Source organism: Glycine max, chromosome 20 (genome assembly GCF_000004515.6).
Source record: "Glycine max cultivar Williams 82 chromosome 20, Glycine_max_v4.0, whole genome shotgun sequence".
NCBI lineage: Eukaryota > Viridiplantae > Streptophyta > Magnoliopsida > Fabales > Fabaceae > Glycine > Glycine max.
The window spans coordinates 34719152-34742140 of NC_038256.2; the positions used below are offsets into that span (position 1 = coordinate 34719152).

A 22989-nucleotide genomic window follows, 5' to 3' on the forward strand; every position below is an offset into this window, starting at 1 on the left:
GTTATTTTTAATAATTGGCAAATTTTGAGATAGAAATAAAAGAAAATAAATTGGAAATTGGAAATTAATATACAAATAAAGATAAAATGAAGATATTTTAAAATAGTTGAAAGAATTTTTTTTTGACTAATTGTAGAAATAATGCGTGAAATGCATATCAAAAGAAGACAGTATTAAAAATGTTTAATAGAAAAATGAGAAGAGCGACCATCTCAATTTTCTAAGTTGTGCATTGTGTGAAATTAAATATAGTTGATAAAATAGATGATAGAATAAAAAAATAAATAATATAAAAGTAGTGAGAAGTTAATCCAAATTAAAAGATAAATTTTTAATTTAAGAAATAATTTAAAAATAAAATTGTCCAATGAAAATGAAGAGTGATTAGTGAATAGTTACCTGATTTTAGTTAATTGGTTAGTTTTAATTTACATAATTAAAGATGATTGATTACTATTACTACTTTAATATTATTAAAAATAAAGATAAAATGATCTAAAAATATGAAAACCAAAAATAGTTACACAAAATTGTATTCTTTTTATATATTGGTATAGATATAATATTTACAACAAGTTATATAATTTAAATTTCTTTAATTTAATGTAGTTATTTAAAATACAACTAAATAGTAATTTTGTAAGAAATAAATAATTAATGCATTAAAACTAATAAAACTAAGTTAGCTAATTTTAATTAATGATATCATAAATTTGATTATTATTAAAAATAAAAAAAATTGCTCAATAATTTCTAATTAATAATTATAGTTCAAATTTTATTTTTCCAAAGTTACTAACCTTAACCTAATCAAATCCAATAATTTATAACAATAAAAAGAAAAAAAACTCAAATAATTATGTCAGATCTTGGGTCCTCCTTCTGATTATATATTTCACAAATGTTGATTAGTATTATTAAAACATCGAATAAGAAATTATTTTTTATTAACATGCATAAAATTATACTATTTATGATTTTTTTAATATTTTTCTATAATTTTCACAATAAATATATATATATATATATTATCATTCAAGGGTTAACAATATCCGGTATATAGTTAAGAAATCACATTTGACCCCGTAATACGTGTATCTGATTCGTCATTCGTGCGCCAAATAAAAGGCTATGATTCCCTGAGCTGCAAGTTATATCTTCATCATTCCGCCATCACACAACTCCAAAACACATGCATGTTACACATCACATAATAACAAAGAAGATGTTAGGGGCATAAAAGAAAAAGAGACTAGCATTCATTGTACATACTAACAACATACACATGTAACATGTTTCCCATAAAAAAAACAAAATTATCAGGATAGAGAGAGAAGAGATAAAGATATTTGAAGAAAAAAAGGAAGAGACCTCAATAATTATTATTATTTTATCAATACCATAAATAAAAAACACTTTTTATTTTACTTTGAATAATTTTCAAATTCTGCGTATTGGTTCCAATTTCCATAATCCATAATCCATATATTCCATATTTGTGTTGTGTGCGTAGATTACAACAAACCCAGCTCCACATACTCTCTCCGTCCCTCACAATAAAAGCACCACTAAACACTACGCGTTGTTGTTTCATGTGAAAGCAAAGAGCGAAACGCATCGCACTTTATCGTCGTTCGATGCTGACGGAGGGAAACAACAGCAGCTGCGGCAGCGGCAGCGGAGTGCAGCACCATACGACGTCGTCCTCGTCCTCGCCGGCGCAGAGCCGGCTACAGCGGCAGAAGCTGGAAGTATACAATGAGATTCTTCGCCGCTTGAAAGATTCCGGCAACGAAGAAGCCATGCAACCTGGCTTCCACGATCAGCTTTGGGCTCACTTTAATCGACTCCCTACGTGGTCATTTTCCTCGCATTACACTACGTTGATTAATCCTCTATAGCATTTTTATATATATACTTCTTTCTTTTTTGAAATATAAATCTCATTTACTTCATCGTTTTTTTTTAATTTATCGGAATCCTTTTTTCTTTCTTTTGGACGAGTTTGTTAATGTGAGGTTTTGGCAGTAGATTGATTGGATTTCGTTTGAAGCGTGAACATACGCAGTAGAATTAACCATTCGTACTTGTCTTGAATCCGTGTGTACGGAAGTACGGAAGATCTTTGATTTTAATGAACGTTTGTTGTGATTGAGATTTTTTTGTTTGGTCGATTAGGTTTGTGATTTTGGATTTTTGGAGAGAGATTTGAGGGTGTTCTGTAATGCAGGTATGCGCTGGATGTGAATGTGGAAAGAGCCGCAGATGTTCTTATGCACAAGAGATTGCTGCATTTGGCGCATGATCCTGCTAATAGGCCTTCAATTGAAGTTCGATTAGTTCAGGTGACCTAACCCTTGTTTGTTATGGGCGCCCACTGGTGTATTATTCTTCATGCTGTTAACTCATCTCCTTGCAGCATTGTTGTTTTGCTGTGCTTTTTTGACTTCTCAATTTGTCATTTGCAAGTGGGTCATTTTGTTCCTGGCGGAGGATAACTATATAAAATGTACATGTTGCAATTAGGCGGGAATTGCATGTTTATATGAATACGCTTTAACAAATAGAATACATTATTAAAATCAAGCCATTGAAGTTCATAGGTGTTGTTGGACACCCTGCATGTGAACAATTATTTATTTATTTTTTTATTTTTTTGTGAAATCTTTCTGATCCATTAAAATAGTCTTCTATCTGTCTGGACTCTGGAGGGAGCCATTTTGGTCACATGCAACCGTAAAACAAATATATGCAGTCACCAAAGCTATACTTAACACAATTAGACAAACTTGTTATGATGTTATAGGAGTATGATTTGCTCCCCATAATTCTCTGGGAAACCCCATTGAATTTTCCTGGAATGATTTAAATGTATGTAAGATTAGGAAAGGAAAATTGATTTAATTACATCCAATTGTGTTTCTCCTTCATATGTGGTCTTTATAACTTGATTATGCATACTGGTGAGAAGGTGAAAATTGAAGAAAAAAATAAAAGATATGATGGTTTAATATGTTAGGGAATTCAATTGTGAAATGCTTGTTTGTACCTGAAATTGCGACTGCTTCCAATTTAAGCATATGGACTATGACATAATTTACAGTTACTTATGTATGATCTATGATGGTCAAGTACTCTGAACTCAGCATTGCTTGATTTTTCCTATTAATCATTGATTGAAGAAATAAAATACTTTGAGTTTCAACAGTTTTGTCTTCATATATAACATCGTGGATGGTTCATTTGAGCCACTCTCTGTATACTATACTAGCAAGAGCAAATTTGTAAAAGTATATTCGGTTAATGTATCATTAGAATGTCAGGTGAATATTTTTTGTAAACACATTAACCTGCATTTGTCTGGTTGAATTGTCCCTTGTTATCAAAATATATTTTTCATACCTATGATTATGTTTTTTCCTACTGTATTCAAGTTCTTCGTATTTTTAATTTTCATATTTTGAGTGTTGTGATTCATATCCTTTACCTCATTCCATGTGGATCATATCATTTCGGTATTGGAATCTTCATGCAGGTTCATCCCACATCCAATGGAAACTCAGCTGACACTTTTGAATCAGATGATCCTGGGATAGAATCTGGACAAAGTTCTTCAAAGTACTCAAGCAGACAGAGGTACTATTTTCTCACTTGTTATATTGATTTCATAAACTTCAAGTAACTTATTGGATGCCATTATCACAAAGCTCAAGAAATGGTTCCGTATAAAGCACTGCTAATTATTCTAGTTAATCAGGGCTGACGTTGGTATTCTTCAATTTAATTTTTCATCATCTTTTTAACGTTTTAGTATACATCCACCTCCTGCATTTGGTTCTTCTCCTAATCTTGAAGCACTGGCTCTTGAAGCAAATAATTCTGAAGACATAGAAGAGGAACAATCTGCACATGCCAATGTTCAATATTCACGGTGAAACTTCTGTTGCAAGCTATTTTTAGAACTAGGCTTGGAAAATGTCTTTGAATGATGACCTAGAATCAAAATTACTTATGCTTTGCTTTTTATATGGGGGTGGATCTGAAGATGTAACCCAACTGGTCTTTGATAAGCTTCCATATTTTTGTTTTTTAATCATGTTATTACTTTTTGACTTTCTTGGGGTTGAGGCGCTGATATTATTATTTGTATCCCTGTCTGATCTTTGCTTATTTCCTTTGGTGAATCATGTAAAATACAAATTTAAGAACTTATCAAGTATGCCTATCTAAACTTGTATGATGTGTGAAACCTTTATAACACTAATATGGTTTATAAAGTTTCGAGTCAAATGTTTTAATTTAATTTTGATGTTTATTTTGAAATGTTAAGCATCTATGTACTAAAAATGATGTAGGCATATGCATGAAATCACCATCTCAACAGATGACAAGCCCAAGCTTCTCAGTCAGGTATTTCATATCCTTCTAATCAAAATATATATAGAGAGAATATATTTGAATGCTATGTGTTGTATTATGGTACAATAGAATCACATTAGGGTATAACAAATCAATAATAAATACATAAGAATAATTAAATCCCTGATTTTTAGTAATAGATATTATAATATTTAACATATATTAAATGTGCTTATCTAACTCCCCTCAAGCTGAAGCTGTTGTATAAGCCAAGCTTGTTATATATGCAGTCAACACAAGAGCCTTTGAGGGATTTAATGAACATGTCAACTAATTGGTCACTAGAGTTGACAAAGTCAGTTGTAATTTCCCCTAAAAGCACATTCTCTCTAACAAAGTGACAACATCTCAATGTGTTTGGTCTCTTCATGGAAGACCGACTTTGGTGCAATGTGAAGGGAAACTTGATTGTCCGTCACAGATATGTTTCACATCTTGGATATCATAGATAAGTTTCATATCTTGGATGTCTCTAAATTTTAACTGTTAGAGAAATTGCCCTAGCACAATAATTAGCTTTGACATTGGATTTAGCAACTTTTGTTTCTTGCTTCTCCATGATATCATATTTCTGCCAATAAAACACAATACCCACAATGGATCTCTTATTTGTTGGTGATCCTATATTAGTCCTACCTTATTCTTAAACAGGTAGCAGAAATTAGGAATGCATTACACTTGGTTTGATAGCCTTTGACTTGGATTGAACAAGCATTTAAGAATAGCCTACACAATCAATCACACCCCTTAAGATAAACTTAATTTGGACTTACTTTGAACCCCATGTGATAAATGAAACATCTGAAAGGTCTGATTCCTTCTGCAGTTAACTGCTTTGCTTTCTGAGATTGGACTGAACATCCAAGAAGCACATGCCTTTTCTACAACTGATGGTTTCTCATTAGATGTGTTTGTTGTTGAAGGATGGCCCCATGAGGTATGCCGATAATCATTCGATATCAATTTTTTGGGATGAATTCATAATGAGTAACCGTATGAGAAGTTTCTTTCCAAATTTTATGTCATTTAACACTTTATTTTGAAAAACATGTTTGAAGGATCCGCATTCATATAAACCATGTTATAGCAACTGTATTTGAGTTCGCAAGCACCAAATTATCAACCACCATGACCAAAACTGATGCTTTCATATTTTAGAAGGCTTTATTTTGTACTTCTTTATTCACCAAAAAAAATGTACTTATCTCATATTCTGGAATACTTTATATTACTTTTTTCCATTACTTCCGTTTAATATTATTATAGGTTCGGCTCATTCAGTGCTGCTTGACTATTTGGTATTTAAACAGGAAACCGAAAAGCTTAAAGCTGCTTTGGAAAGAGGAGTCTTGAAGAAGATTGAGGTAACTTGGGCGGCCCCATATTGTATTTCTGGAATCTAGATGTCAGTTAGAGTCAATTTGACTAATGTTCAGTAAGTGAACTCTTATTTGATTACTGCTTTCAGAGGCAGGTGAAGTCTAGTCCACAATCCGTATCTTCTGTTGACAAGCCCGATCAAGCAAAGATGAAAAGCGAACTGGATTATTTGACAATACCAACTGATGGGACAGATGTTTGGGAAATAGATCCTAAACATTTGAAATATGGAACTCAAATTGCATCTGGGTCATATGGTGAACTGTGAGTACTGAGTACTTAGCTATAAAAAAAATATGCATTCCTTTTTATACTTGCTACTAGATGTTCTCACTGGGTCCAGATATCATTTCAATTTTCAATTAACTGGCTATTTTTAATTAAATCAGATTTAAAGGTGTATATTGTAGCCAGGAAGTGGCCATCAAAGTTCTCAAGGCTGACCATGTAAACTCAGAATTGCAGAGAGAGTTCGCACAGGAAGTCTATATCATGAGGTTTGTTGTATTAAATTTGCACGCTGTAACCATCAGAAGTTTTTCTACCTGTGAGATGGTGAATGTCAAACTTGATTTTGAAAACTATTTAACTGTTGACCATGTCAAAAGTCTTCACATTAAATGGTATAACTTCTTTATAGTAGGACCAGGGTGAATGAGCAACTAAAACATACAGTTTTTGTAGTGAGTGCATAGTTATTAATCTCGGATAGAAACATGTACCGGTTCACTCTGAAAATGCTAAAGTGGGAAGTGGGGTGACCTCTATTTAAAATGTTATAATACAAAAATAGTAAATTGTATACTACACATAAATACTCAAAACAAAACAATACCCAAAATTAAAGAAATTCATGATGTGATCTTAAAGCATAGGTAATTTTTTGTGGAATATATTACCCCCCAAAAAACCCAAACAAAACAACAGTGTTCCAAGGGTAAAAATGTGTTTTTGAAGGCTATATCATGGTAGCACTGCTAAAGTGCATAAAATCAGTTATTAGGGAATGGGGCCCCAATGGTTGCTATTAATATCTCCTCTGCTATTTGAATCCCATAGCGGTTTAGGGCCACTCTGCTACTCCGCTATAGTGGACTGTTGATTACTGAGTATAAATTAAATAATTGCTCTTGCCATATTTCTATTGTCCTTCAAATAATGATAACTGAAGCAATGTTTTGTGCTTCTTTAGAGTATGTTGGTTTTTCCCCGTTGTGGATTGTAATTCAACATCCCCCATCTTTAGATGTGAAGCTGAGTTTCATAGCCGTTGTGACCAATTTATCAACTTAGAAAGCCCAATTCCTTTCAAATTTAGCATCAACTTCCTTTAGGAAATTTCTGCCTTCAATTTTGATTTTTATGTGAGAACCAGCACCTAAATTTTTGCGATGCTTTAAATTTTGAGACAGGAAAATATGGAAAAAGCAAATTGGTTAAAGTTTAATATTCTCATTTTAAAAAAATAAAATTATGTGTATGCCATATTAAACTCACTAGTGGAACTTGCAGAAAGGTTCGACACAAGAATGTTGTACAATTCATAGGAGCATGTACCAAGCCCCCAGGCTTATGCATAGTAACAGGTGACATCCAATGAATTACTTTATGTTATAGAATAATGGAACAGATGTGATCTTAAAAACGTAACAGTTATCAATCTCGTTGTAATGGTTGTTTCCTTTTCAATTTTCAGAATTTATGTCTGGTGGAAGTGTGTACGACTACCTACATAAGCAGAAGGGCTTTTTTAAATTTCCTACCCTTCTCAAAGTAGCAATTGATGTTTCTAAAGGAATGAACTACTTGCACCAACATAATATAATCCATAGAGACTTGAAGGCTGCCAACCTTTTGATGGATGAAAATTGTGTACGATGTTTCCTTTATCTGTTGTTTTTTAAAAGTACTTAATCTGATGCAATTCTTTTTCTGGTCCCCCCCCCCCAATCACTAACATAATATAGCACATGTGTGGCTAAATGCAGTGAATACTATCAACATGCATACAGAACTGAAAGTAGTGTATTTGTTCCATTGCAGACTGTAAAGGTCGCTGATTTTGGGGTTGCTAGAGTTAAAGCTCAATCTGGTGTCATGACTGCAGAAACTGGAACATATCGATGGATGGCTCCTGAGGTATTTGATCTTCTCATGTTACCGCCATCAAGTTGTTCAAATAGTTTCGATGATATTGTTTAGCTTTTCAACATCTGTTGTCTGTTTTCTTGTTATATTCCCATATGCAAGGTTAAGGCTGCGTACAATATCCCTCCCCCATACCTTCGCATAGCGAAGAGCCTCTGGACAATGGAGTACGCTAGTTTTTTATTCCCATAGGAGTTTGCACTTTTTTAATTGGTTTTTTCAACCTAAATAGATGTCTAGTGTTTATCTTATTTTAATGTTTGATGAATTTTGTGAACCTGTCGTTCTGGAAATTTATAACAAATGAAATTGATGACATTCCTCTAGCTAAGTGTCCAGTCATATGTGGTCATATTTACTGTAGCTAAGTGTGTGTGTATTTTTTTTTTCTGGATCGACAAATGTTAGTTATTAATTGTTAGTTTTTTTGTTAGGAGAGGAGATCAAACCCGTGACCTTTCCCCCTTCCCTTTTTCCTTAAATCAGCCAACCGACCTTATATCTCCACTGTAGCTTAGTATATTGCATTCATCATATCCTAAACTGATATGAAGGGTTTGGCTTCGACTTTCTATATTGTCTTTCCCCTTTCACTTTATGCACCAAATTTTATGAGATTAGGTTGTACCAATGCATTTAGTATGAGAAAAAGAATTACTGCTGCATTATATTTCAGAATAACAATTAAGGTTGAGTTCGGTAGAAAATGTTCAGTTTAAACATGGGGCAAAATGATATAGTATTAACTCTTTTAGTATCTGGGGAAATGTAGTGTAGTAAATAAAATGTTCATTGCTGTTTTTCTTGCTGGAAGATTTGAAGGTTTGATGAATCTCAACCCCTGATTGTTAGTACTAGCCCACTAAATTATGCTGTTTAATAGTGTTCCTTTTCTTGTATAAATATTTTCTGGTGGCTAAGATAGATGGGAGATATAACTCATTGTCATCCATGATTTCTTTGTATTGAAGGTTATAGAACACAAGCCGTATGATCACAAGGCTGATGTATTTAGTTTTGGAATTGTTTTATGGGAGTTGCTCACCGGAAAGGTATTTCTTATTTGTAACACCTTATGAGTCTTACAGTATTAGTTTTCCTCTCATGTAAATTAGTGTGTTTTTTTTGCCAGCTTCCATACGAATATTTAACCCCCCTACAGGCAGCTATAGGAGTGGTTCAAAAGGTATTTTTTTTTTCTTAAACATCACAGTAGAGTAAGCTACAAATTTTGAGGAAAACGGTTTATGTGATTAAATGGAAATGTGTATCTACAGATACTAATTTTTTCTTATCAAAACTTTAAATGGATTTCAGGGTTTACGACCCACCATCCCCAAGAACACTCATCCGAAGTATGTTGAGCTTCTTGAGAGGTCTTGGCAGCAAGATCCAACATTGAGGCCCGATTTCTCCGAAATTATCGAGATCCTGCAGCAGTTAGCAAAGGAGGTATAACAAGGTTACATTTATGTTTTTTGGGGTACGGAAGATTACTTTTATGTTAATGTATGTGTGTTATTTTCTTTTTTTTTACTCTTTACCCGACATACATATTTATATAATATCATACATGAAAATTTAAAATTAATTAAAATGATTTTATTCAATAAACATAAAGGAACTCATATAAGCAAAATATTCACATTTGTGTTAATCACTAAATTAAAAAGTTATCAAATAAGGATATGAAAATACTTTTGGTCCAAAACAAGTCATCCAATTTTTTTACAAAAGGAAACAAGTTATAAAGTAGCATATTTAGAACATTATGCAAGTAATACAAAAACTAATGTTTCAATGTTATATCCTATTAGAGCATTGTGTTATAACGTTCTCTAGCATGAGGTTCTCTATAGCACCTAATCATCTGCTCTTACGAACACAAAGTTTGATATCATCACAGGATCCAAACACAAACAACACACAAAGAGTGAATTATCACATTCCTAACTAATAAAGAGAAATGAAACAACATGAATATGCATTTCATATAAATGAGTTACAACTTACTTAAACACAACTCACATTATTTCACCACTTATCACGTGATATCACATCTCAACACTCACATCTCACATATTTTCACATCATTCACGTACTCAAAGATCAAAACACAATATCACTCAATCAATTAATATCGATCAATACACAAATGTTATGCAACAAATATACTAAGACTCAATCTTATATGCAATGTGATATTATGTTAGTGAAAAATCTCGTCAAGCGCCTAGGAGTACATAACAAGACAGACCACACACTGGTAAGTCAAGTCACTTTCATTAAGTAAAATCATAGGGAGACCAGTCAGGGTCACTCTGTTTTGCAAGAACGCTCTAACCATATAGGATCAACATAGGCTATAAGGAACATTCAAACCAAGTGTATTTACCCCTAAGGCTTACACTCTGAAGAGTCTGTCAAGGCCTTTCCCTCCTGATTTAGATTCAACTCAGAAAACCTTTTAGTGCACAAACTCTATCATGAATAATTCCTCAACTGTTCTCGAAATAATTTTAACTCGTCGCCCTTAAAGGGTCTTACAGTCGTGTGATTCTATAGTTCATAGCTCACAATTCAATGTACACAACATCTCAATACACATGTGTAGTATCACAATTTAGCACATGTTCAACTTGTCACTTACACATAGTTCATCACACATTCATAATCCCAAGACAACACGTTATCACGCCTCATGCATTATGTACATGTCACATAATAATAATATTAATATGTTATGTTCATATGATTAAATCTCTCAAACATTTTCACATAATCATATCAAAATCAAAGGAATCAAAATCATAGGTCAAAAACATGAAAACACAGAGCATTCAACTTTATCAACCAATTCGCAAAAGGGAATCAGTTGACCCGTCAAACAAAACAATCTCGTAATTATAATCATAAAGGAAGAATCACAATACAATAAACATCCCAAAATAAATCCAAATTTGATCCTTTAAGGATCTCTACACATGTTCATTCTAACCCAAATTGCGATAAACTCATCCCTTACCTCTAAGTGGGCTCTAGCAGTTCCCTAAGATTTCTCAAGTTTTTCTTCGGGTTGCTCTGCTAGAGTTTCCAAGCAATAGTGAGAATGAGAAAGGATTGGAGCCTCCATTTCACTGTCTTCGTGTAAGGGACATTTCTTCTACCACAAATATAATTTTGCAAATCCCAACGGTGGTGATGAGAAAAAATGAGTTTCAAACCAGGTGTTCAAATTTCACGATGATCTAACGGCTAAAAAGTCCGAAATCGTAATTTTACTGGGATAGGTTTAGGTGTATCTGGGAAAAAGAGTTACGTGCGAGAAACATTTCTCTTACATAAACATTATTTCGCAAATCTCAACGGTGGGGATGTGCGAGGATGAGATCCGAACTTGGTGTTCAAATTTCACGACAATCTAACAGTTAGAGGATTCGGGATCGTAGGTTTACTGGAGCGAGTCTGAGTGTATGCAGAAAAAAGAGAGGGTTTTAAGAGAGAGGAGAGAAAACAAATTTGAGAGGAAGAAAGAGCGTAGAGACGTATCATAAATGTAAAAACTAACCTAATATGTTTCTCTTTATAGTTAGGGTATTCTGAACCTATTATTTACTTTATTTTTCTTTATTTTATTATTTTATAAAAAAATGAAATCAATTTTACTCTATCAAATGAATAAATAAAAATATTTTTTTTTTATTTTCTAGGAATATTTTTTTTATTTACCATAAAATCATTATTTTAATTTATAAAATTATTTCTCCTTATTTATTTAATTACAAAAATTTCATGATTTTTTTAAAATTGTTTATTTTTAAATAAAATTCTTTTTAATTTATTTAAAAAAATGTGATGTTACAGTGAGTACTAAGGCGACATTGTATTTAACATGATAGGGAACATAGTCATTTTGAATCAGTGGAAGGTTGGGGTTCAATCATTTTTATTTTGGCCCCTAAAGAAAGAAATTGGCCATAAGGTTGTCCCTCAATCTTAAACATAATTGTCATTTTGGTGGTTCCTATGTTAACTACAATTAAACTAATAGAAATGCATGAAGCATGGAAGCAATGTTGCTCCATGTTTTAGGTCAAAATTGTTTCCCTCTTCACTGTTTGATTGGTGTTTTGATAAGTTTAGCATTGATAATGGGAATAATCACTAGGAGAAGGCTGGCATGGTCGTAGAAACAAACAGGAGTGGATGAGGGTTGGAATTGAGGAGGACAAAAGACTATGCGTTGGATTGGGTCAGGAGGGAGATGAAGGAGAGACCCAAGAGAGGGTGGGCTGATTCTTGTTCTTCTCCTGGATATGCTAGAAACACTGGCGTTGTGCAAGTGCCAAAGGTGGAGGCTTGATGAAATCGAGGAAGAGGCTGGAGGCAAAGGTGTGGTGGAAGGGAAAAGTTTTGTGGGGAGCTTCTCAAGAAGAGTAAAATGAAGGATCCTTGTTTGCGGTGGGGAATTATGCTAGCATAAAGACGAGAATGTTGCTTATAAAGCAACAACACCTTTCATGTTTGAACTGTTGCAGTGTCACAGTTTTTGACCACGATACGACTCTAACCCTGCACATGTTGTACACTCTATTAAATGTCTAATTATTATTTATTTATTTGGTTTTGAGTTTGGACACCAGAGATTTGAACATGACAAAGGTTACCCAAAGCATCAGAGTGACGAGAAGGAAACTAAGAAGGATATTGCAGGAAATTGTTAAAAGAGATTTTATGATAAATAATATCTCTAAAAATTTGGTCTTTAACTGAGTTGAATGGAGTTGTGATCCATGTAGTTGAATTCACTTAACGGAACAATCCGACAAATCTTTGTTGTTTGATTTGGACACTTGAGCTAATACTTCCATATAATATAGATAGACACTTACAAAATATTATTCCAAAAAATATTTTTTTTAGAGAATTTAGGTTGAAATAGAATCGAAAATATTAAAAATTAGTGTCTCATTATTTTTTTTGCTAGGGTTATTATCTTAGAAGAGAGCATATTGAATTTGATTGGTATTGTCGGTGGTTAATACCTCGAATTTGTTATGTGCTAGATACAAGAGAGCATAATATTTTGATCATGACATGGATAACACTTTGTATGTGGAACAGGTTGGAGATGGAGAGGAGCGACACAAGGATAAATATGGAGGACTTCTGTCTGTCCTTAGACGAGGACATCACTAAAAGGTTTCTTTGAATAGATAATGTCTGTCGCAACCTAACCTGTGATGGGACGACGAAAGAAAATAAAAGAGATTGGTTTTCTAAGAAGAAAATGAGAGGGAGTTGCCATCAATGTTTATTTAAGGGAAACGTTAGAAAAATAATAAAAAAAGGTATGCGATCTTTGAAAAGAAAAGATTCGGGAATTGTTTACGCATAGGGTAGGTGCTATCACCCACGCACCCGTCACAAAGAACAACAACCTTTAAAGTCTTTAATCGAGTGTGCAATAAAAATAACGTGACTTTAAAATTTTTTATTTTCCCAAGAGCGGTGAATTTTTCTTTGTGTTTTTGTTGTTTTTTTTAATCGACAAGGGTATTATCCTTGTTCCTACGTATCCCCAGTTGCAATGAGGAAATCAGACTTACGTAATTCATTAGGTTATTTGGTTTTGTTTATTGGTCGGATATCCTTCGTATCCACCTATTGTGAATATGATGAATATCTTTGAGTGCGTGAGGCGAGTTCGAGACCCAACATCGTGTGCTATGAAAACAAGATGCTATGGGAGAATTACTAGGCTAGTCCAAGACTTAGCGTGACAATATTTGGCAACGACACTAGAAACTTGTTAGACTTTTGGCAAGCATATCAATTGTCGTTGTAGGTTTCACGTTTATAAAAGATTTCATCTCCACAGGGACTTGAGTTTGCTTAATTTATTCGGATAAAGATTATCAGTTCAATAGTTATGTACAAATTTAATCGAATGTCATTGGTTTTGGTTTGATTATCTAAAGATAACTTAAAGTAAAAGAATAGTAAAAATAACAAAATCACGGGAATAACGAAAATATGGAAATAAAAAAAATACAAAAATAACATAATTTAGTGCATAAGAAAATACATAAATTACGAAAACGACTTAAATTAATTCAACAAAACATAAGATTAGATTTCATTGTTCATACCTTTAGTATCTTGATAAGATTAACATATATAAATCATTTTTTAACATTACTAATGCACACAAAGTTATCCCAAGTCAATTCCTTGCACTTGGAACTTAAGAGTATTTACTAAATATCGATCCCTTGCATATGTAGTAAATACCCCAACATTATAATTATATTCTCGTATTTTTTGCGATTAAGATGTTATGCTCTATTCCTAGAAATGTAATGTAAAGAGTAAAATCATTCGGTTCAAATTCTAAGATTACTTTTCAGTCTCTCTACAAATTCTATTTCATGACACTAGTGATCAAATAGAATCAAACATTAGGAGTAGAATGAAATTATCAATAATGAGTAGAAAAGATTAATACATATATAATATTAAAAGGGACACACAAGGGTACAAAGATTACATCTAATCCTTAAGAAAAACTAACCGATCATTGCATATGACACAAGACTAACAACAGAAACGACGAACAAAGTGATCTACGGTCACAACTCTGCAGCGCCTCGGCTCCACTTATCCTCTTCTTCTTCTTCTGTAATTTCTCTCTGGTTTTTAGGCTGCTGGACCTTTTTTTTCTTCTTCAAACATGCATGGCTATTTATAGAAAACAACCATTGAGTGGAGGGAAATTCGCCCAGGCGAGTTGCTTGCTTAATGGTGACGGTATCTACTTGCCCAAGCGAGTTATTTGCTTAGGGTTGAAGTTACATCTTAGCCTAGGTGAGCTGGATACTAGCCTAGGCGCATTTAGGGTCAGAAATCTTCATGAAAATAACATTTTGTCCTTCCTTGTGGCTTTGTTTCTGGATCTACCAACCATCAAAACCTGAGTGACCCCTTGGCCTTGCGTTGTAACTGGTGCCAAATGCTGCAATTTATTGGTTCCCTTTTTCCTTCTCTGTAACTTACTCCGTTCTTAATTTACTGCGTTCCTTTTTTTCTATCTCTATCTCTATGTTTTTTTTTCTTTTGTTGACTTCTCTACCTCTTCGTATAAAAGTTAAAAATAACAATATACATATTTTATTTTTTCTTTTTACCACTAGCAATGATAAAAGCATTATACCCAGATGAAATTAGGGTCTGACAATGTCCATAGCATGGTCATAGGTTGGATTAATCACAACACAAGGGCCATTTCCCGTTTGTTTCTAAATTTTCGTATACATTTATCTTCACATTATCTGGTTGCTTTTTATGATAGATTTGTCATGATTTAAGCATTTTGAAAATATGATCAATTGCCCATTTCTTCGTGTTTTACAACCTTTATTTATATCTGTAAAAAAGTTGTTAATGGTATTCGTAGCATCAATAATCCTCTATCCCATCAAAATATTATGTTAAGTATAATTGTTTATATTGTTTTTTTTCTAAATCAATGGATTATGCAATTATTGCATATGACACACGCCATTGGTTTCCCTAATCACATGGACCATGCTAGTAAACCTTTCTAGAGGTACAAGATAATTTAGGTAGCAAAGTATATTGCAGCTAACTTGAGCTCGCCGAAATGGGAAGAGACTCTGAATATGCAGTTGAAGGAATAGGCTGATGCGCTAGAGATATGGAATTGTTGATTACTGGATACAAAGAGCCGAGGACCTATTGCAGTGTAGTTGCATCTCCCATATAAGTCAAATGAAATAAGAGCTTGTTGATTTGGTTAAAGCTTGAGCATTCATAATTTAGGTCGAATGCTTGGGAATCATAAATAAGTTGTGGGCTAGCTAGCCTATTGAATGACATTATTTGTACTATTTGTGTAATTTTTTTATTAAATTATTATTTATTATTAAAAATTTACGATAAATTTGGATCAGAACGAAGTACTTGAGTAATTTGGTAATTTTCACAAAACTGGTGGTTGATCACGATACATAAGTTGTCTGACATTAAATTTGTTTGGTTGAACTTGGTTGTCATTTCGCCACGTTCAAACAATTCTCATCTTTTTGGAAATCACGACGCACGTGGTTTCATGTACATCACACAAGTTCCTTCTCATTTGACCATATAACAATAAAGCCACGATCTTTGCTTCTCATTTGTTGGTGGGTGTTGCTTTGGGCACCCAACATTTTTGTAGGGACACCCAACAACCAAGATGAGAGAACTCAAATGCCCTTCACCTTTTCTCTATAAATAAAAGCAAGTGACTCGTTCGTACGAGTCATTGTTCATTATCGTTTACGCTTCTCCTCTCCTTCGTTGATGCTTTTTCTTCCTTGCTTCTTCTTCGCTCCCTATTCTCTGCTATTCATTGTCTTTCGCTTCGAGGGGGTTTGTGATCTTCTCCATTTGCGCAACAAGCTTTTTCTTCTTCTCCATTCATTGGCATGACACATTTCTATTCTCCTTCGAGGTAAGTTGTTCTCTATCATTTTTTATTTGTTTGTGCATTGTTTTGTTTGAATCATTGCATTTTGGTTGTTGGTTGTCAACGACGGTAGCTATTTTTGCATTTTTTTCGGTGACTGCATGAAAATGACATTTTTTTAACTGTTGGACATACATAATTCGTATGACCCATTAGATTACTGATCTGTATGGTTCATATGGATATGAACCATACACATCAATAATCCATATGGCATTTTAAAAAAATTCTATATTTATATTTCTGATTTATTTTTGAATTTGTTTTGTAATGTAATTTTTTGTGTATATTAGCACTAGTTTTAGCAATTTTATATGTATTGATTTAGTGATATAAAAACAACACAAAAAAATTAGTTTAGTAATTAGATTGATAAAAAAATTATAATAAATATAAACAAATTTGGAAATAGCAATATTGTAATATTGAATTTTTTTAACTTTTAAAAAATACTGAAATCAATATTTAAAAGATATTAAATTTGTTGGTTTTAAAACATATTGAAACCAAAATTTAAAATGATTTAAATTTTTTAATTTTAAAAAAATGTTGAAAGCAAAATTTATAACATATTAAAAATATTCGTTTTAAAAAATGATTGAAACCAAATTTTAAAATATTTTAAATTTGTTGATTTTTTAAAATTATTCAAACCAATATTAAAAAGATATTAAATTTTTTAGTTTTAGAAAATATTGAAACCAAAAGTTAAAATAATTAAAATACTATTAGTTTTAAAAAATTGTTGAAACCGAAATTTAAAATATATTAAATTTGTTAGTTTTAAAAAATTGTTGAAACCAATATTTAAAAGATATTAAATTTGTTAGTCTTAAAAAATGATTGAAAACAAAATTTTAAATATTTTAAAATTGTTAGTTTTAAAAAATTGTTGAAACAAAATTTTAAAATATTTTTATATTGTTAGTTTTAAAAAATTGGTGAAACCAAAATTTAAAATATATTAATTTTGTTAGTTTTAAATTTTTTTTTGCAGATAATAGTTAGAATTAGAGGTCTCGAACAAGATTTAGACCGAGGAATAGGAGAAGCCCTTGGGAGGAGAGAGACCACTGATGATGATAATGATGCCCCGAGCGGCGAAGGCCTACCGCATATGCCCGTAGGTAGGGACAAGAGACCCATATTATTTAGGTTAATGTAATGTAATGTTTAAATTGGTGTCTTTTAGCTAATAGAACTTGATGTTTGTTATTTTCAAAGTACTTATTTATGTCCTAACTTTTTAAAGTTATCTTAACAAAGCAACATAATTAGTGGAAATAACATGCATAATGTAACAAAATGTCAACAAAATAATTATTTACAGAAACGTTAGTGGAAATAACATATCTTATGTTCATTTTTCACTTAAATCAACAAATTCGATTTTCAGCCTTGACAAATTTGTGTAACGCTGCATTCTACCTATGCATGGGATGGGTCACTACTTTGCTTGATAATGATAATATGTATTCCACAACGCCAATGGTGATAAAGGACAATGGTCTTATAAAAAACCTGTTACATAACCACAAACAATTCAATATAAAATAACCAATAACATTGTCAACATTTATACTAACATAATTATTATGCAATTACCTGAACAAAATGATTTTCATACACATAACCAATGCATATTACGCGATGCATAGAAAAATCTGGTGGTGGTTGACTTCTAAGAGGAAAAAATGTCATACTTTGTTGTGATGAAAGAGAAACAACGATCACGTTGTATAGTGAAACAATGACATATCCCATATTCGTAATATTCATCCACTTGTCTATGATAACTACATGTAACAAACAACAAATAGAGGTTACTTAAATGTTATTTTAAGAAAAAGTGACATAACAATAAATTTACGCATCATAGATAATCCATCAATAAGTAGGAAACACTTTAATTCCTCAAATCTCTCTATGCCACCAAGTAGGTTGATATATTCTTCCGATCAGCTAGTGAGTTTGTTTCGCCCCCGTACTACTTGTTAAAATTGGTGATGCGAAATCTAACCGACAAGTGTATCAAGTCGTGCAAGTAATAATAAAACGGTAAGAACCGAGTATCGAACTCAGGAAACTTGTTTTATTTGGTAAAGCATCATTCGATAGGTAGACATGTGTGTAAAGAATTGATTGTCATGAATTAAAAACAAATGTGATTTCTATTCTAATTGAAAACAATAAATATGAGCAAGTGGATGCAAAAACAGATATGTAAAAGCGTTGGGTCCTCCTATTGAGATACTTGATGCAATTAAAAGTATTTCTCTACTTAAGGTTATTTTTGTGTTCTATGCTGAAGGCTATAATACCAAACACCGATGTCTCGTGAGTTTGGATTAATTCAAATTAAGCTTCGTTCTCAGACGTCTCTTGTTGAACATAGCCTAACTGAACAACATTACGACTACAACATAGTAAAAACTAAATTACCGCACTTCGTGTCCAGACATACGATAACTTAGCCCTGTCCTATCTAGTTCTAAGGATGCAATACATTTTTCAATCCTAAAGCTCCTAAGAACACATACAAATGGGTGATCAAGCCACAAGCATGCGATAATAAAGCACAGATAAAAATAATGAACACATAAGACAACTTTAAATAGATAGGATAAGAGTTTACATCAAGTTCTTAGCAGAATTCCCCAACAATGGGTTTAGCCTTCCATCACAAGGAAGCACCTTTTACAAGCAGGATAAGGGTTTGAGAGCAACTCACAGATACGCAGTGGGGAAGATGTCTCCTCCACCTCTAAGGACCAAAAACTCACTCAAAAACCTAGAATCTACCTAAAAGCTAAGGTTTTTGCTCCCTTGATCTGTTCTGCGTCTCTATTCTCTGTTTTTCTCTATTCTCCACCAAGCTCTTCTCTCTTCTTTCACTCCAGGCTTTAAAAAGGCCTTTCTGACCTCAACGTTGCGCTTAGCGCCATTTTTGCACTTAGTGCGAGTAAGTGAACATACGTTGAGCGAGCTGGGCGCGATTAGCGCAGGAAGAGACAAACGTCTCACTGAGCGAACTGATGATGCGCTGAGCGAGAAGATGCTTCTCAGATTCTTCTATAGATTCTCCCAACTCGCTAAGCAGGTTGAGTGTCTCGCTTAGGCTGCTAGCCTTCACAAAATTCATCATTTTTACCTGAAATTTAAGTTGAAACACATTAAATTCAAAATGTTGGGCATTTCTACTAAACAAAACTAAACTAAACCTAAAAATATGTACAAACCTACAAAAAGAACCATAAATTGGGGAAAAGACAAACATTTTATAACACTTTTGTATACAAAAGTTAATCGTAAATGACGACTAACAGAGTTCTTTATGGAGATGGTTGTGCACCAATGACCACAAATTTTCACCCATACCTAATAAGGCAACCATTGCACAATAATCACAGTTGTCATCCGCTTTGACATCAATAATGTTTTTAATAGAATCCTGGATGTACGGATGAAATTGATCTAACATGGAATATTTGCTCTCTGTATTGGTTGCTCATATGATGATGCACTACATTTTGCAGAAGAATTACTATTATTTTGCACAGAGTGTAACACATCAACATACTCCCAGTAAGACAGATCATGTTTTGTTGACTTTTGTTGTTTGGTCAACGGTTTTTTTGGAGCACCTTTAGTCTTCACCCTTTTTGGAGGAGGACACATAAAGTTCAGATCAGGATAAATAATTTCCCGAAGTTTTCTCTTCAAATGTACTTTGCCACAAACATCGAGCTGCTCAAATCGCTTCAATATGATTTTCATCTCCTCAGCCTCACATAACCCTTGATATGAAAAACTGAGCCTATGCCAAAAAAGTGGAAAGGCCCACAAGGAAGCCCAAAGGCACATTTAGCGCAAAATCAGCGTGAAAAGTAAGCTACATTGGGCCTATAAAACGAGTTGGAAGCAGAAGAAAAAGAGACACTAAGTCCTAGAGCTATCCAAAGCCTTAGCATATCCCTTAGGGGAAACTCTCCTTCTTTAGTCATTCCTCCCCTTCTTTCTTCTAGTCATTCAGTCCTTTCTTCCATCCATATTATCCCTTGAAGTGTAAAGTCTCTCATGGCTATGAGAGGCTAAACCCCCTCAATTGGGAGCCTAACAGCCAACACCCTTGTAATGTAACTGTTCTTATTATCTATTAAATGCAATTTCTATTTCTATTGCTTTTTTTCTTCTTTTCATCTTTATTGTATGGCCTGATCTCCCATGCATTAGTTTTAGGGATTATACATTGAAAAATGGTAATTTCTAACGAACTAAGAAAGGGCATCTAAACAATTCATTGCTAGGGATAGAGTGACTTTGTTTTTGCCTCTACATACATCTCCATACTTAATGCGATTTACTATTCAATCTTTGCAACAAGATTTGGGAGAGAGAATAGATAAATTAGACTCAGGTCAACGAAGTTAGAAAACCTTTCAATTATAGGGCCTAACTAAAGGATTTTCTTTCTACATCGTGCAAATTTCTTTTACACCCAATTTTTTTGAACTTTTCAAAATTACCCCCGCTAATAAACATATGTATTCGCAATCCATATGCCCTAATTTTTTTTTAAAATATTTTTAATGTTTTTTTAATAAATTTAATTATAGTTTTTTTTATAATTATTACATTAAGTTTATTTCTATTTTTGGTCTTATTACAAATAATTTTGATTTAATAATGTATTTTTTATATAAATAATTTTTTTAATAAAAATCATAAATTTAATAAAAATAATTATATATATTAAAAAATTAATTATTAGATCAAAATTAATTATCACAAAATTTATTATGTAAATTTATATGTGAATTAAATATATATTAAAAAATTTAATATTATATATAATAACATTAATTATTTTATATCATAATTAATCTATTGATTAAAATCTCGTGCTAAAAACACATCTACTAATCATATTAACCTGTCGTGTTTGATTTTTACAAAAACACTAGAGAAACTAGTTTCCATTATGTATAAAGCCGAGACTTTGTGCCTAGCTGTCTTTTCATGTTTTTTTAATAAAAGATAGTAGATAGTTTCAAAGCGTGTGAAAGTAATTATAAGAATAAAATAATAATTTTATAAATGTAATTATAAAAATAAAATAAGTAGAAAAATATATATACTAAGATACTGTTATTCCTTTTATATATAATTATAGATATATACATCTTATTAACGATATTTGAGAGGTGGCATGTGGGACAATATGTTTAAATGCATGTTACATCTAAGTGATATTGAATTCAAGATTATTTCTTTTAAAAAAATAAAATTTTTTTACTGCAAAAAACTTTATGAATACTAAAACCAGTAAAAAAAAGTAGAGGATCAAAAGATTCAAAACCAAACTTAGCTATAGTCAGATGAATTTAACCTATTTTATCCAAAAATAATGATTTTTTTAATTAATTTTTTTTGTAGAAATTTTGAAAATAAGCTTTTTTTATTTACCTAAAAATAAGCGTTTTCAAGAATTTGGCTCTTAAAATTAGCACCATGCATTCATTTGGTCTTTATTCTTTAATATTATAAATATATAAAATTAGTCCTTTAATTTTATGCATATTCTGTTAAATACTTTAGTCCATTGAATTTGACATCGTTGATTCACTTGATTTTTATTTTATTCACAAAAATTAAAGATAAATACTAAAAAAATTTATAACAACTCACATTATATTTTATCAATTGAACTAGACTCTTTAATTTTTACTTATTTGAAAATTAGACAAACTAGACTTTTTTATTTTTTAAATTAAACTAAAACTAATAAGTTAAAAATAAAATCAGTTCTATTTTAGATATATACACAAATTAGAGATGTGACTGAATTGTGCCAATCAATCATGAACATGTCTAATTCAATCAAATTCAACCCAATAACATTTTTTATGAGGTTGAGTTAAATTTTTCTTAATATACCCACTTAAAATTAAATTGGACAACATTTTCATGAATTTCAAATCCAACTCAAGTTGATTATTGTGTTAAATATATAACAAAAAAATAATAATTATCTAATTATTTTTATATGTTGTATGTGAGAAATTGTGAATAATAAAAAAGTAAAAAAAAAAACGAAAAAAAAGTAAACTCTTACTCTCATTCTCTTGCAAGTCACAACAACTTATTTTGGCTTTGAAGATTGAGTCCATATAATAATTATGAGCTATAAAACAAATTTAATGATTGTATTGAATACTAAGTATGAGTTTTAAAACAATGAGGCTACGAATACTAGCAACTAGCTTATTAGAACAAAGAAGCATTATTAAATTACTTATTTTGAAGTGTTTTTTTCGTTAAAAAATTGACAATTTTTTTTAATTACTCAATCAGTTGATTCAATCCTTAGAAATAGAGATCTCTAGGCTGAACCGTTTTTTTTTAGAGATTTACCTCAATGTCCACTAGATTAAAAAATATATATATATTAATATAAAAAAGTATATAATCACTTATATAACAATATTTTCATTATTTTTCTTTATCACATT

At 32.0% G+C, this 22989-nt stretch overlaps 1 protein-coding gene across 6 annotated transcripts; it reads left to right on the forward strand.

The window, feature by feature from the left end:
- Window positions 1-1424: 1424 nt before the first annotated feature.
- Window positions 1425-17728, forward strand: LOC100804170 (serine/threonine-protein kinase STY46). Of its 6 annotated transcripts, none has more exons than XM_006605787.4 (16): window positions 1425-1858; window positions 2231-2345; window positions 3536-3636; window positions 3812-3931; window positions 4356-4410; window positions 5246-5356; window positions 5730-5783; window positions 5888-6063; window positions 6189-6296; window positions 7312-7385; window positions 7496-7671; window positions 7843-7938; window positions 8919-8999; window positions 9080-9133; window positions 9265-9399; window positions 17475-17728. In XM_006605787.4, the coding sequence occupies exons 1-16, from the start codon at window positions 1638-1640 to the stop codon at window positions 17640-17642; spliced, it is 1845 nt and encodes a 614-aa protein (XP_006605850.1). In that variant the 5' UTR covers window positions 1425-1637; the 3' UTR covers window positions 17643-17728. The 6 variants fall into 6 exon arrangements, with proteins under 6 accessions (XP_006605850.1, XP_014628492.1, XP_040869148.1 ...); XM_014773006.3 differs by lacking the exon at window positions 17475-17728 and adding an exon at window positions 12116-12851 and having other exon boundaries at window positions 1428-1858; XM_041013214.1 differs by having other exon boundaries at window positions 1429-1858; window positions 9265-9430; window positions 17475-17576.
- Window positions 17729-22989: the final 5261 nt, after the last annotated feature.